At 36.5% G+C, this 12,972-nt stretch overlaps 1 protein-coding gene across 3 annotated transcripts in view; it reads right to left on the reverse strand.

The window, feature by feature from the left end:
- Nucleotides 1-562: 562 nt before the first annotated feature.
- Nucleotides 563-12,972, reverse strand: part of LOC102235247 (cGMP-dependent protein kinase 1) — a 93,366-nt gene continuing 80,956 nt past the window's right edge. For all 3 annotated transcript variants that reach the window (XM_023327931.1, XM_023327930.1, XM_023327932.1), the window contains 10 exons: nt 12,327-12,401; nt 6,556-6,652; nt 6,325-6,464; nt 5,485-5,574; nt 5,128-5,269; nt 4,563-4,726; nt 3,475-3,597; nt 3,335-3,397; nt 3,186-3,252; nt 563-3,046 (listed from right to left, as the gene is read on the reverse strand). In XM_023327931.1, coding sequence (XP_023183699.1) covers nt 2,948-3,046; nt 3,186-3,252; nt 3,335-3,397; nt 3,475-3,597; nt 4,563-4,726; nt 5,128-5,269; nt 5,485-5,574; nt 6,325-6,464; nt 6,556-6,652; nt 12,327-12,401 — 1,060 coding nt within the window. In that variant the 3' untranslated portion in view covers nt 563-2,947. The remainder of the gene's footprint in view (nt 3,047-3,185; nt 3,253-3,334; nt 3,398-3,474; nt 3,598-4,562; nt 4,727-5,127; nt 5,270-5,484; nt 5,575-6,324; nt 6,465-6,555; nt 6,653-12,326; nt 12,402-12,972) is intronic.

A 12,972-nucleotide genomic window follows, 5' to 3' on the forward strand; every position in this document is an offset into this window, starting at 1 on the left:
ACGTTTTTCATTTATCAACTGTAAGCCTTAAAACAATTGGATTCTCTCCGTGGGTATTAACCGTTGTTTTTTTTTATAACAAAGGGTGAAACATAGCAGTCTAAGAGGACATATGTTTCTGAGGTGTATATGTGTTCATGCAGCATTGAAAAGGTCATGTGATGTTTATTTTATGCCATTGACTTAAGGCACTTACAATCTGTTTGACTTTAAATTCAGTTGTTTTCTTCGTGTGGAGAGGTGAAGCTTGTTGGGTGACCACACAGGGATTGTGACAGCTGTGTGTTCATAAAATGAGTTATTTTTTCTTCTTTTGCAATTAGTTTTCAGAACAAATATGAATAGGTTTGTTCACATATTTGAAAAAGATGTGTAAAAAGCCATAAAATATATGTATTTCCTATTACAGAAGCATAATTTTACAATATAAAAATTCCAAAAAAATTATTTTAATTTGATCCGTGGGTAGTCCATGTTAGGAAGTACTTGCTTTTGAAGAAATGACAGTAGGCACAGATCTCTGTAATGCTAAAAGTCTTCTAGAAGAAAAGATAAATATAACTTAAAAAAATAAACTCATACTTTTATTTTTCAGTTGATCATGATATATACAACCTTGTAATTCATAAACCATAACTTTTTCTGTGAAAAAATATAGTACACAAACCCACTAGAGAACGTGAGGGTCCCTGGTCTATATTGCCACAGTAAAGAGTAAGCACATAGATGAAAGAGACAAAGTTCGCCTGTTAGTGAATTGCTACAAAGAGCCCCATATTTGGGACCTTGGGTAATATTGTCTTGGACATTAAGATTCGGTATTGCATGAACAAACATTTTGAATGGGTTTAGAGTGAAACAACAAATGAATATGAAGAAAAACACATCAGACCCACTGTAAAGTGTGGTGGCAGATATGTTAAATTGTGGACCTGTTTGATTTTTAGAGAGCACAGCATAACCAACTCTGAAATTCCAGGATATCTTAAATAAGCCTCTGGTGGACTCTGCAGGAAAACTGAAATAGATTTTATTTGTATATTTTAGAAGGCAATGCAAGTGGCAACCACAGAAATAATTCCCAGACAAAATGTACCATCTTCCATTGCGAACACAATCTCCAAACCTGAACTTTATAGAAAAATTTGGGGATGAGCTGAAGAGAAGAAGGCATAAGAAAGGATCCAGAACTCTAGACAATCAAGACATATTGTGCAAAGAAGAAACTCTGTCCTTGGAAAATGTTATTAGATAAGTCCAACTATTGTCTCATTTAATAAAGCGATTTTGTATAATGCATTGGTAGCTGGAGTGCAAACAGTTCTGTTAAAAACAACTAACTCTTAATGGTTTTTATACTGACTAAATGAAGTCAAATAAAAAGTTTACTTTTTTGTAATTTTTTAAAAAACTAAAATAAACGACAAATTTATTTTAAGGCATTTACACATCTTTGTCAAGAGTGCCAACAAAAGTATCTGGTTCACTATTGTTGAATTGACCTCAAAGGCATTATGAAGCTGGCTGAAAGAGAAAGTTTGGTCAAATTTAGCTTGGGGAGATGGTTAAATTTGGGTAAGGAGAGATTGTCAAATTTGACTCATTTTAGTTAAAATTACAGTTAGCACAATGTAACATGGTGTCAAGATTTTCACTCAAGTTTGAAAACTTACACAAGTCTCCATTTCTCTAAAGCATGACATCAATTACATCACAAAGTAATCTGGCACAACAAAAGAGGGCGAAAGAATCACAGTACAAAACAATAAACAGTACTGTCATCTCAACATTGCTGATCATAATTCACCAACAGCACCAAAGACACTGAAACCAGGTTCACAGTTATTTCAGAGCTGTACAAGAGCAAACGGGGAACATTGGGATTTGGTGAGCGGCAATAAGGATTTTAATGGATTTAAAAACAAAAAGCAGAATGTAATCTTGAAGCACAATAAAACGGCGACAAAGAATTTGACTCATACTAAGGTTTAAAACAGACTTATAACCGTTCAGTTAATTTTCTTAAGTGCATAATGACACACTGCTTCATGGAGATGCTAGCCGAGCTGTCATGTGTGCAGATGTGTTTGATTCATTAAGCTTTAAGCAGGGCACTTAAAGAGTCATGACTCTTTCCACTGAATGCACAGTGTTTGTGCTTTTCAAGGTAGATAAAACTCATAGGAAGCGTACTAAGCGTTTTGTTTATGTTCATGTATGACAATGTAACTGGTATATTCAAACACTATGTGCCACACATAGCTTAATGTTATGCAGGTATGCTAAATAAGAAGAGAATCGTTGACATTCAGGTTAGTCTTGAGCACTTGATAACTGGAAACTATAGTGTGTACATCTGTGGAAAGTATCATAGATTGTTGCAAGTAGCTGCGTGTCACAAACCAGGCAGCAGCTGCAGTAACATTATAACCTATCCCAAAGTCCAGCGAACAGTTCTGCAGAGACAGACTTTGTAAATAAAATTGACAAAAGTTGCTTTATTTCTGAGCAACTTTCCCTGTTTTCACCCTCCTGTTAACCCTAGAATTCAAACTTAGTTAAGTTGTCACACATTCATACATCCAATAAACACCTTCCCTGTTACAGGGGAAAACCTGGCTCCAGTATCAGGCTATGTTGTATGTGTGTGTAAATGTCTGAGTATCCCTGTGCTTTCTTTACCTATAAACTTGAGTATAAGACAACACTGAGGAAGTGCTACAGCAGTCCCAATATAAATGCTTTATCCAGAGCCACAGTGAAATAAAGGCATATCGGTGACCCAGAGGGTTTACCATCCATCATCATTTCCATATCTTCTCTTTCATTTTTAATGCAGTTCCTTTTTCTACAAACAACTCTGAGTTGTCCTCTGAGTTGGCTTCCAAGCCATTAAAAGCCTACAAAAGAAGAGTTTCTTTTGGTTTTAAGTGGAGAGAGGTGAACTTCAAAAGTCAACATCCCAGCCAGAGGTGTCGTCAGGAGGCGGGTCCTCGTTGTCCTCAGGGAAGCTGTCGAAGTTACTTGTGTCGACTGCTGATGTGACCTTATTGGGACAGAAGAACAAAAAGCATTTCATATAAAAGCAACAACAGGTTTAGCAGATTTTGATTATATGAGGCTGTGTGAGACGACAAGCGAGGAAAATGCTTTAATGAGAATTAATGTCAGCAGTGTGCACTCACATTAGGGATAATAGGAGGCGTCAATGTCCCCTTTTTCAAACCTTCCCAATTAAAGCCCTCAAACCATCTGAAAGAAAATCAGCAAGAAGCTATCATAAAAGAGAACAACAGAAACTGCAAATGGAAGTCCATTATGAAAGTTTGCTTACTTGTGCTTTTGGATGTCTTTGACACCATTTTTCAAGTTTCCAAGTCTTTCACAAGGATTATCCCTAAAGTGAAAACCGGTAAAGATTAAGCATTTAAACTAAATAATCAGACGAGAGAGTCTGGAAACACAGACTCTTACCTGCATAGCTTTTTGATTAGGTTGGCAGCGTTTTTGGTGATTTTCTTTGGAAATTCAATCATATCGATGCCTCTCAGGATAATGTTGTAGGTTTTCATTGGATCAGGGCCAGAGAAAGGTGGACTGTATAACAGAGGCCAGCATTAGTGTTGGGTAAAAAGAAATACATCAAAATAAGCAGTTTTTTAAACTCCAAATTAAAGTTTTTGTCTTTACATAAATAGTTTCCAACATAATTTTGCATAGAAATCTACAGTCATTTAATCTACAGCCTTTCAATAAATTAGAATATACATTTCTATGAGGCTCGCCAGATTAAAGATATCAAATCACAATTTTTAAGCAGATATTCAGCATACATTTCATTTTGCCATACTTCTATTTTACTTCTATTTTCAAAATTGTTTTTTTTATTGGTCTGATGTAATATTTTAATTTTAAATGTTTTCATTAACTGTAAGAGTAACAATTAGAAATAATGGTGCATAAAAAATCTGTCTGTGTTCAATTATGCTATACTGTACATTGTGTCCCAGTTAGTGAATTTAGTTACTGAAATAAAGTAATAAATAATATTTAACTTTGTTGGACATGACTGTATATTACCCCAGGGAACAGTGTAGAATCATCTGTTGATTGGAATGAGCAGATTTTTAGTTTGCTCTGACCAATAATTGGCAAGCCAAAAAAATCAAAAGTTCCATTTTAATTTTGATTAATGAACACAGCATAAACTAGACATCTCCATCAGCACTGGCTACCCACAACTGTCCTACACATGGGACTTTATTTTGTTTATAATCAATAGTACTAAACTTGTTAAATGTACTAACAGGCTAATGAGAGTTTAAACTGTTAACTGTCTTTGTTTTAACTTTAAATAGTGATTTTTCTCTTGCATGCTTGATGTGTCGTTGCCTCTACGTCTATCATAAATAAATAATTCATATTATGATTTTGTTAACTAGAGTTTTAAAAGCAATATCAAAGTCAGCTAAAATTGGCATTAAGCAGGGGAAAGCTTCACAAAATCTGCAGAAATATCTGCATGACCAAAACATGACAAACATGACCAGACTTGTATGTACCTGCCAGTCAAGAGCTCAAACATCAGGATTCCAAGAGACCAGTAGTCGGCCGAAATGTCATGGCCTTTGTTCAGAATAATCTCCGGTGCTACGTACTCCGGTGTCCCGCAGAAGGTCCAGGTTTTCTTCCCAAACCCAATTTTTTTGGCAAAGCCAAAGTCCACCTAATGAGAAGATGAAAAAGTTATAATTTGCAACTAGTTTTATAACTAGAATTGATCAGAGTAAATAATATTTATTGCCAGGTATTCCGAAGCAGTATCGTTGATACTTTTCACATCACTAAAACAAAGCAACATGGGGCTTTTTTGTGCATACAGTGTTAGTATCTTTCTAAGATACTAATATTTATTAGAGTAATCTGATGGAAACTACACAAATTTATTAAACCCACATTTCATCTTATTCAATTTTGTGGTCATTTTTCACTTTAAGAGAAGGTCCATATTTCTTTCTATATTTATTTGGAAGAACTTGATATTTCTCCAGTTCATATAACATACCTGTTTAAAAAAGAGACAATGTTATAGCTAAAATGGGCAGACATTAAATATTGATTTCTTACCAGTTTGGCATAACCCCTGTGGTCCAATATAAGATTCTCTGGTTTCAGGTCTCTGTAGATGATTCCTTTGGAATGCAGATAAGCAAAAGCTTCCACTACACAAGCTGTGTAAAACCTGGTGGTTGAGTCCTCAAAAGAACCCCTAAGAAAACAGCAAGACAACAAAGCTAAATGGTGATCGACATAAGTAACAATGTCGATTTTCCTCAGACACCAATGAGAAAAGGTTTGCAAACAAAATCCCTGTTGCACAATTTAAAAAAAAACTAAGGGTTTCTAAACATTGCATTTTGTCACTGATTCTGTGTTCATGTATGATCCAACTAAACTACTTGGATGGGGTGTAAAGGTTCTCACCGGTCCCGAAGTATGGTCCACAGTTCCCCGCCTAAACATGCTTCCATCAACATGTAGAGGTATTTGCTGTCTTTGAATGTTCTATACAGTCTGGAAAATATAATAAAACAGTTGATATCTACAATATTCAGAAATATCCAATTTACAATTAGCAATCCAGTTCTACTGCGCTAGGATAACATATTTTCATGTTAGTTTTAATTGCATTTTGTTATGGATGTTCTGAAATGAAAATACAAAATGATTATTAGCTCAATTTATCAGAAAGCATTTCAAAGTGAGTGATTCATCATCACAGACATTTGCATGGAATAAGTATTGCAATTAAAATGGCATTGCTGCAACATGGGAGTAGCCCTTATGTCAATTGAGTGGCAGTGGCACCAGACTGCAGTACGTGAGTGTTACAGTTGAACGCTAATTCTACAGAAAGTTTTCACAAACCCAAAAAAGTCCTTAGCTACCATAGAATATTTGTAAAAAGGAAATGTTGTTTATTTACCTAAGACATTGCATTTTCCAGTGCCACTAAAATACAGTAAAGATGTCCAATTGTATAAAGAACAAGTGAGTACTGAACCATCAATTGGTAGCACAGCTCTACTGATCCAACTTTATAAACTCTTCCCCACCTTTATGAAGAGCCAACACGGGTCAAACTAGGCATTCCTAAACCTGAACCTCTGTAGCAACATCATGCTTAGTGGCGTCCTCAGAGTTTTGTACTCAAACAAATACCTCTCTAGCTACAAGTAAACAAAGGTCAGATCTCAATGGCAAATCAAACTTATGTGTTTTTTAATAATCTACTTCGCCTTAAAAAGGTTGCTCATGTTATACCTGACAATAAAGTCAGAGTGAGCCTCTTGCATAATGAGCTTCTCAGATCGAATGTGCTCCTGCTGTCTTGTGTCAACAATGTGTCGTTTCTTCAAGATCTTCATGGCAAAAGTCTTGTTCTCATCACTCTTTAGCTGAACCTGTGGCCAAAAGAATTGAGTAACGGTTAATTATTTTTGTTAGTATGGATGTCCATGCTTCATGTTCACACTACAACGCACTGTTCCATACCAGCTCAACACGTCCGAAGCCCCCGACCCCTAGGGTGTCTATGATGTTGAAGTCAGCCAGATTGAGATTGAAGAAAAATGCATTTTCTGCTTCATACCTGTTGCGGCAGAAAAAAGGGGAGGAAAGAAAACATTGGAGAAGGATTAGAGACAAGTTGAAGGATGAAAGAACATATAATCCACTATCAACAACCTGAGGAAAAAAATATCCGTTTCTCCCTGAGCTAATTTGTTTGCAAATCTTAGAGGATTAGAATCACAGTAATCTATCAAGGATGTTATTGAGGATGTGGAGTGGATAAATACTAACACATGAACAGGATGTGTTTGAGCTTAGTCCTCTGGCAAATTGCTTCAACCTCCGCTTGAACACAGACTAAGTGTCCCCAGCCCGTCCCCATTCTCTACAGGAAAGAACAAACTGGAATATGTGTCGCACAAGCCTCCCGATTCTCATTTAGCACTGGAGACATACTTTGGCTCCACCACTGAACATCACAATATGCCACTGATGACCCGAACATGCTGGCAGCAGAGATTGTTTCCACGTGTCTGAGCCTTATCCCCCAAACGCTCCCTGTCTTCCCAGGCTATAGTTTGATCCAGACAGAGTTTCATCAGCTCAGTTTCTGGATCAGTGAGCATAGGACATATCTGAGCCTGGACTGGCCTCCTGGGTCACTCAGAGCAGACTATCACTTCAGTGTCAGGTTTTAATTTATTTATTTTTTGTTTGTTTGTTTGACCATAAAACAGCCTGACAGTTTGTGATTGATGAGGATTAAAAAGTACCCACTAGGAAGATTTTATTGGATTGCTCAGACAGGCTCTTTTGTGGAGCTGTAAAGACTAGCAATACTGTTTACTTAAGAGTGACTTTATTGAAAGCAGATATTTAAAATGTACGTACATTGTGGTATCACGTGTTAGCAGGCAGTTAAGCATGATGTTTCTCAGAAAACATACCAGGTTACCAGGAGACTCGCGTTGTATTTGTGTCTATGTATGCACTATTACTATCGTGTGACATTCCCCTGTGAGCCTTCTGCCCCTTCCTCCCCTCATCTAGGGTGTCCCAGATAACACTGCAAGTCAAAAGAAATATTGCATCTGTAAGAGAAGGAAACAACTCGGAGTAAATTACAACACCTTGAAAAACTACTCATATCATTGAATTTTTTTAAGTTTTATTGTGTATTATCCTAAAAATCATTGTATTTTATCAGGATTTTATGAGAGCACAATACACAAAGCATAACTGCTAAATGGAAGGAAAATAATACATAGTTTTCTTGTACGAATTTGTGCCTTCATAGCATGTCCATCTAGGCAATGCAATAGATCCACCTTATGCCACCGTAACAAGCCTATTGGGTTATCTGGAAATATACCATCATCATCCAGATGTATGGTTTCTACAGATTTCATCAAAGTTTCTTTCAGGATTGGCCTGTATGGAATTTCAGCCATTTTTCCACAACTTTAGCTAGTTATCCTACGTACTCCTGCTGAAGAAAAGCACCTGCACAGCATGATGCTGCTATCACCACAATTCACTAGGTGACATCAAGGAAACTGGATTTTATTTGGGGGTATAAGATCATATGGGTACAAGTACAAGTAGATGCCACAATTAGGCTTTTTGTTTTTGTAAACATGTTTTAACCCAATAAAGACCACTGTATCCCATTCCATTCTATTCTATTCTACAGTTATGCACTACTTTGTCTTGGTCTATCACATAAAAACACTACTGTAACACATGGATGAAATGTGACAGAATATATAAAAAAACGGTAAGGATGAACATGCCTGACATAAAATTTGCAGATTTGGGAGATCCTAGTTGTACTTCATAAATATATTGGGGATGAGTCCTGTAAAAGACAAAAAAAATTATGTTCTTTTAAGGTAGGAGGGTATTAAAAACTTAAGATTTTTGAAAATCCAAAGCATTTACTGGTAATAGCATTATTTGTCCAGCAGATAGCAGCACTTCTACTTATGAATTCACAGAACAAGAGCCTGAAGAAAAAAGAAATAATGCAACTCAAAACTCAACCATAAAAATAACTACATGTAATCACTTCTTCACAAAAAAACATTTGTCCATTGTAGCCTTTTTGAGTGAGTGCAGTTAATTTCCTTTTTTTTTTAATTAATAGACTATTCATTAATCATTAGTCTCCCACTCTGCATATATATTAAATTCTTAAAAGGCTTTCCATAAAAGGAGATACAACCACACATGAACTGTTTGTTGTGCAAAACCAAGGCAACATATCTCTTAAATAAACATACAGAACTGCTAAATTCCGGAAATTGCATTTGTGAGTAAACCCCATGGGGCTAGAACAGCACCACAACCTAAAATAAAATTAAAGACAAACACAAAGCTCAGTGGGATCAAGACCTATCAAGTAATCCTGGTTACTGTCACAGTTTAAAGGTCCATTACGTGAAACAAAAACAACATGTTACTTATTAATGTTACCTGGAAAGTCCATTACTGAAACCCTTTGTACTGTAATACTAAGGGTTTCATTACAGGTCAAGTGGGACCCTAGAGGGTGATAATCTGTATTACTGAATGGATGAGGTCATAAAGATGACGTAATCCCCATGATGTGTTGGTGAGAGGATTGTTATGTGTAATGTGTGTGTGGGCGTGTGCGAGCATGTGTGTGTGTGTGTGCCATTATTATCCTTATTTATTTTGTTCTTGAACTTTTTGGACCAGCCTAACAGAAAAAAGAGCAAGAAGAAAGCAGTCTGACCTTAAAGCTTAAATGCCAGTTTTGCTTAAACTATATACTGTTCACTGAACTATAATGGTTGCACAGCTGACAGAGGCAGGGCTGAGTCATGTGCTTTCATATACACAGTGCAAAAGTACTTTTACCACTTGAACCTGACTCCATTTTATAACAACAACCCTCTGTATAATTTTTGGGGAGTTTACATGATAAAGCAACACAAAGTAGTCAATAACCGAGAAGTGGAAGGAAACAAATCTTTTACAACAATGCTTTAAAAAGTAAAAATCTGTGATGTGTAGCTTGTACATATTCCCTCAGTCAACACTTTGTAGAGCCATCCTCCTCTGACAGCCTTAGAGAAGTAGAAACAAGAGGTTTTTGCCTGTTATTTAATATAAAACAGCCCAGGCTTAGTTGGACTGGATGGAGAACATCTGTAAACAACAGTTTTAAAAGAGTGTCACAGATCTCTGATGGATTAGAGCTTGATCAGGCATTTCTAACATAGAAAAATGTTTTAATCCGAACAAGTCCATTTGGCTGTATGTCTATGGTTGTTATCAAACCTTTCGTAGCTTCGAATAGTTCTTCCTTCAAGATGGGCCGGTATATATATCTCCGTCCAGGTTCCTATTTATTTTAACCAGCTTCCCCATCACTTTCTAAATAAAGCGGCTCAACGGCCAGATGCTGCAACCACTGTTTTCCTCAACCGCTGTTTTTCAGTTTAAGTAAATTCAGAATTAAAGGTTTAATTTTAGAATAGAAAAAATGTTATAGTCTCTTTTTCTTGCATTGACAAGGCAGTCAACAGCAGAGATGACGGGGATGTATGCACAGTTTCACCCTGCCTTCAGATAAACCAGTTTTTATGCTCGCAGAAATAGCGGAGTAAAAAGTTAAAAATAATCAATTTTATTTTGTGAACACGTAGCTTCTCCCCGTAACAGAAGAATGAGTTCAATCAAAAACAATATCAGCAGGTGGCACATAGCAGGGAGGTAGTCTTTGAAGAAAAGACTTGTCAGCCTCACAGAGAGCAGAGGCAGGTTGCGGTACAGTACTGCCGAAATGTGCCGATTCTCTGTGACCAATTAGAGGCAGTTTCAGTCACCGTGGGACCTTGAGTCAGGCATGTTCACAAAGACACAAATATTCTCTGCCGGGGAGGGAGCGCCAGCAAGACAGGAGACGGCACGGGGCAGGGAGAGCAGCCTTAATCAGGGTAAAACCCGCTTTGATGTGACAGATCTGAGGGAGGCACGGGAGCAATTGATTCTATTTTAGGGTGAAGTTCTGAAAAGGAATCATGATCCAAATCATACCAAAGAATAGTATGCTACTGATTTGAACAGAACCAAGCATGTTTCTCTGAAGAGGGAAGGACAGAAAGAATGGGGTCAACAATGTGCACAATGGGGTTTTTGTTATTCTCACTTCAGCTGGCAGAGACATTGGGGTACCTGGCCAGTACTAAACACCGCAATTAATCCACTGGACCCTGTTTAACAGCCATTCTCTTTTCTCATTGCCCTTATCTAGACTCAGTAACTGTTGCCTTTTACTGCTATTGGCTGACTAGATATTACCAACGTTCAAAGGATGAATCCCATTCCCAGCAGTCGTCTAGACCCAAACGTAAGTTTTGTCTGGTGAACTTCTGTCCCCGTCTCAAGTCTGTTGTAGCCTTAAAGATTTTTTATTTTTAGGATTGTCATTTAGTTTACTCAGCTACCGGCTAACTGTAACCCTCCTCCCTGATGAAAAAAAGATGTCTCTTTACAGCATGACGTAGTCAGTACTATATTTTTCTGCAGGGAAGGTGTGAATAGGGAGATTTGTACTGTTAGTTTTCTGCAAAGTGTAATATTTCATTTGGCTTTCAGAAAGCATAAACACAAATTTGAACAAAGAGCTCCCTTCATAAGTGCTAATGGAAAAGCACAAACACAGTATCACTCAGAAAATGCAAACACCAAAATAGTACACATAAAATCGTACATTAAATAGACCTGTATTTAATGGTCTATTGCCGCAGCATTTTTCTTGTGGAATAATAATTATTGCGCATGATCAGGTTGGATGTGCTGGAAAGTGAGGTTCGAAAAATTTGCTTAGTGTTTGTTCTGCAGTTCTCTTCTCCAACATTATGGTGAGCTAATGAAAAAGCAATTTTCTGCTGCTGTTCTCGTACAGGAGGAGTACACGCTGCAAGTCAATGACTGGATGCAATGTCCTGTGTTTCCTTTGATAGACACTCTTTAAGCTACTTTGAATAATTAACTGTGCTTTCTGTACTATTTGATAACTAGAATCAGTTGGAAAATATCTATAGTTGAATTGAAATTATATTTTCTTTCTCGAGACAACAAGAAAGAATTGGCGCTATATAAATAAAATTGAATTGAATGAATAATGCCACACAGGTGGAATAGAATTAGAAAAAAACACCTTATTGGAGTTAATTCATATACATGTATTTGTATCAGAATCTCAAAGTGGAACCATGTTGAAATTGCTCTGTTTTATTAAGTCTGTTTTGAGCCCAGATGGGACTGAATCTTGCATATAATTTGTAAAGATGAGATTGAACAGATCAAAAAATGTTGATTTCTAAAAGCCTGAAAAATGAGAATGGTACACATTCACAAAGTTTTGTTTTAAATAGTATCCTAAGGTAATAGAACCTGTGAGGATGCACTAAACACAAAGGGGCTTCTTGATGAGTAGAGCTAGAAACCATTTCATGACTGCTTGCATATTTTATTTTTTATTTTGTTGTTTTTACAATGAAAATAAATACATAGTAGTGTTCTCTGAAATAGAAGTAAATGCTTCACTATGTGGTTTTACTTTCTAGTCTCCTCTTGCTATTTATTATGGCTAAAGATACAATTATAAACAGGTCCACTTGTGGCACATATCTTAAGAAAATAGCATGGCATTGGCAGCCAAGATGTTCTGTAATTAATGCAATAAATTTGTGCATACAAATTAGACATATTTGACTTACTTGGCTTTGGCATCGGCGTCCTCATGGCCTTTATTAGAAACATCTTCCAAACCTCCAATCAAGTGCTTGAATGAACTGGAACAGTAACAATAAATGTTAAAATAGCTCTGAGCAAACTTTTTCTGACACAAATTTTGCTACAAGAAATCACTGCCTATTCAGGATAAATTATTCAAGAAAATTCTCTTTAAATGCATATGATATTTCAAAAGCTTCTGGTTACAGGGAGCAGTAAGGTGCAGTTTGTACTCTGCAAGTGATCTGCGAGCAGAAAATGACCAGACAGCCATAAAAAATACTGCCAGTTACTATTAAAAATTCATTAGCCTGCTTTTAGAGACGATCCTCTAAAAAAAAAAAAATCACAGCAGGGAAGGCTCATCTATGCCACAGAAGTAAAAAGAAACCCCTGCGACAGCAGATGGTGAGTGAGTGGGAAGTTTAAGACCAAAAGTAGAGAGCACATAAATGTTTCACTGATTAAATTACAGAATTAAAATATATTCTGTTCTGTGGAGTGATAAGAAAGCCACTGGGCAATTTATAAATCATGAGGTTTAAAGTCCCAGTTGTTAGTTTGAACATTTTTTGTTTATAAAGATTACATATGCAAATGTAGCTAAAAGAAAAAAATTATTTATTTTTT

Source organism: Xiphophorus maculatus, chromosome 22, assembly GCF_002775205.1.
Source record: "Xiphophorus maculatus strain JP 163 A chromosome 22, X_maculatus-5.0-male, whole genome shotgun sequence".
Classification (NCBI taxonomy): Eukaryota; Metazoa; Chordata; class Actinopteri; order Cyprinodontiformes; family Poeciliidae; genus Xiphophorus; species Xiphophorus maculatus.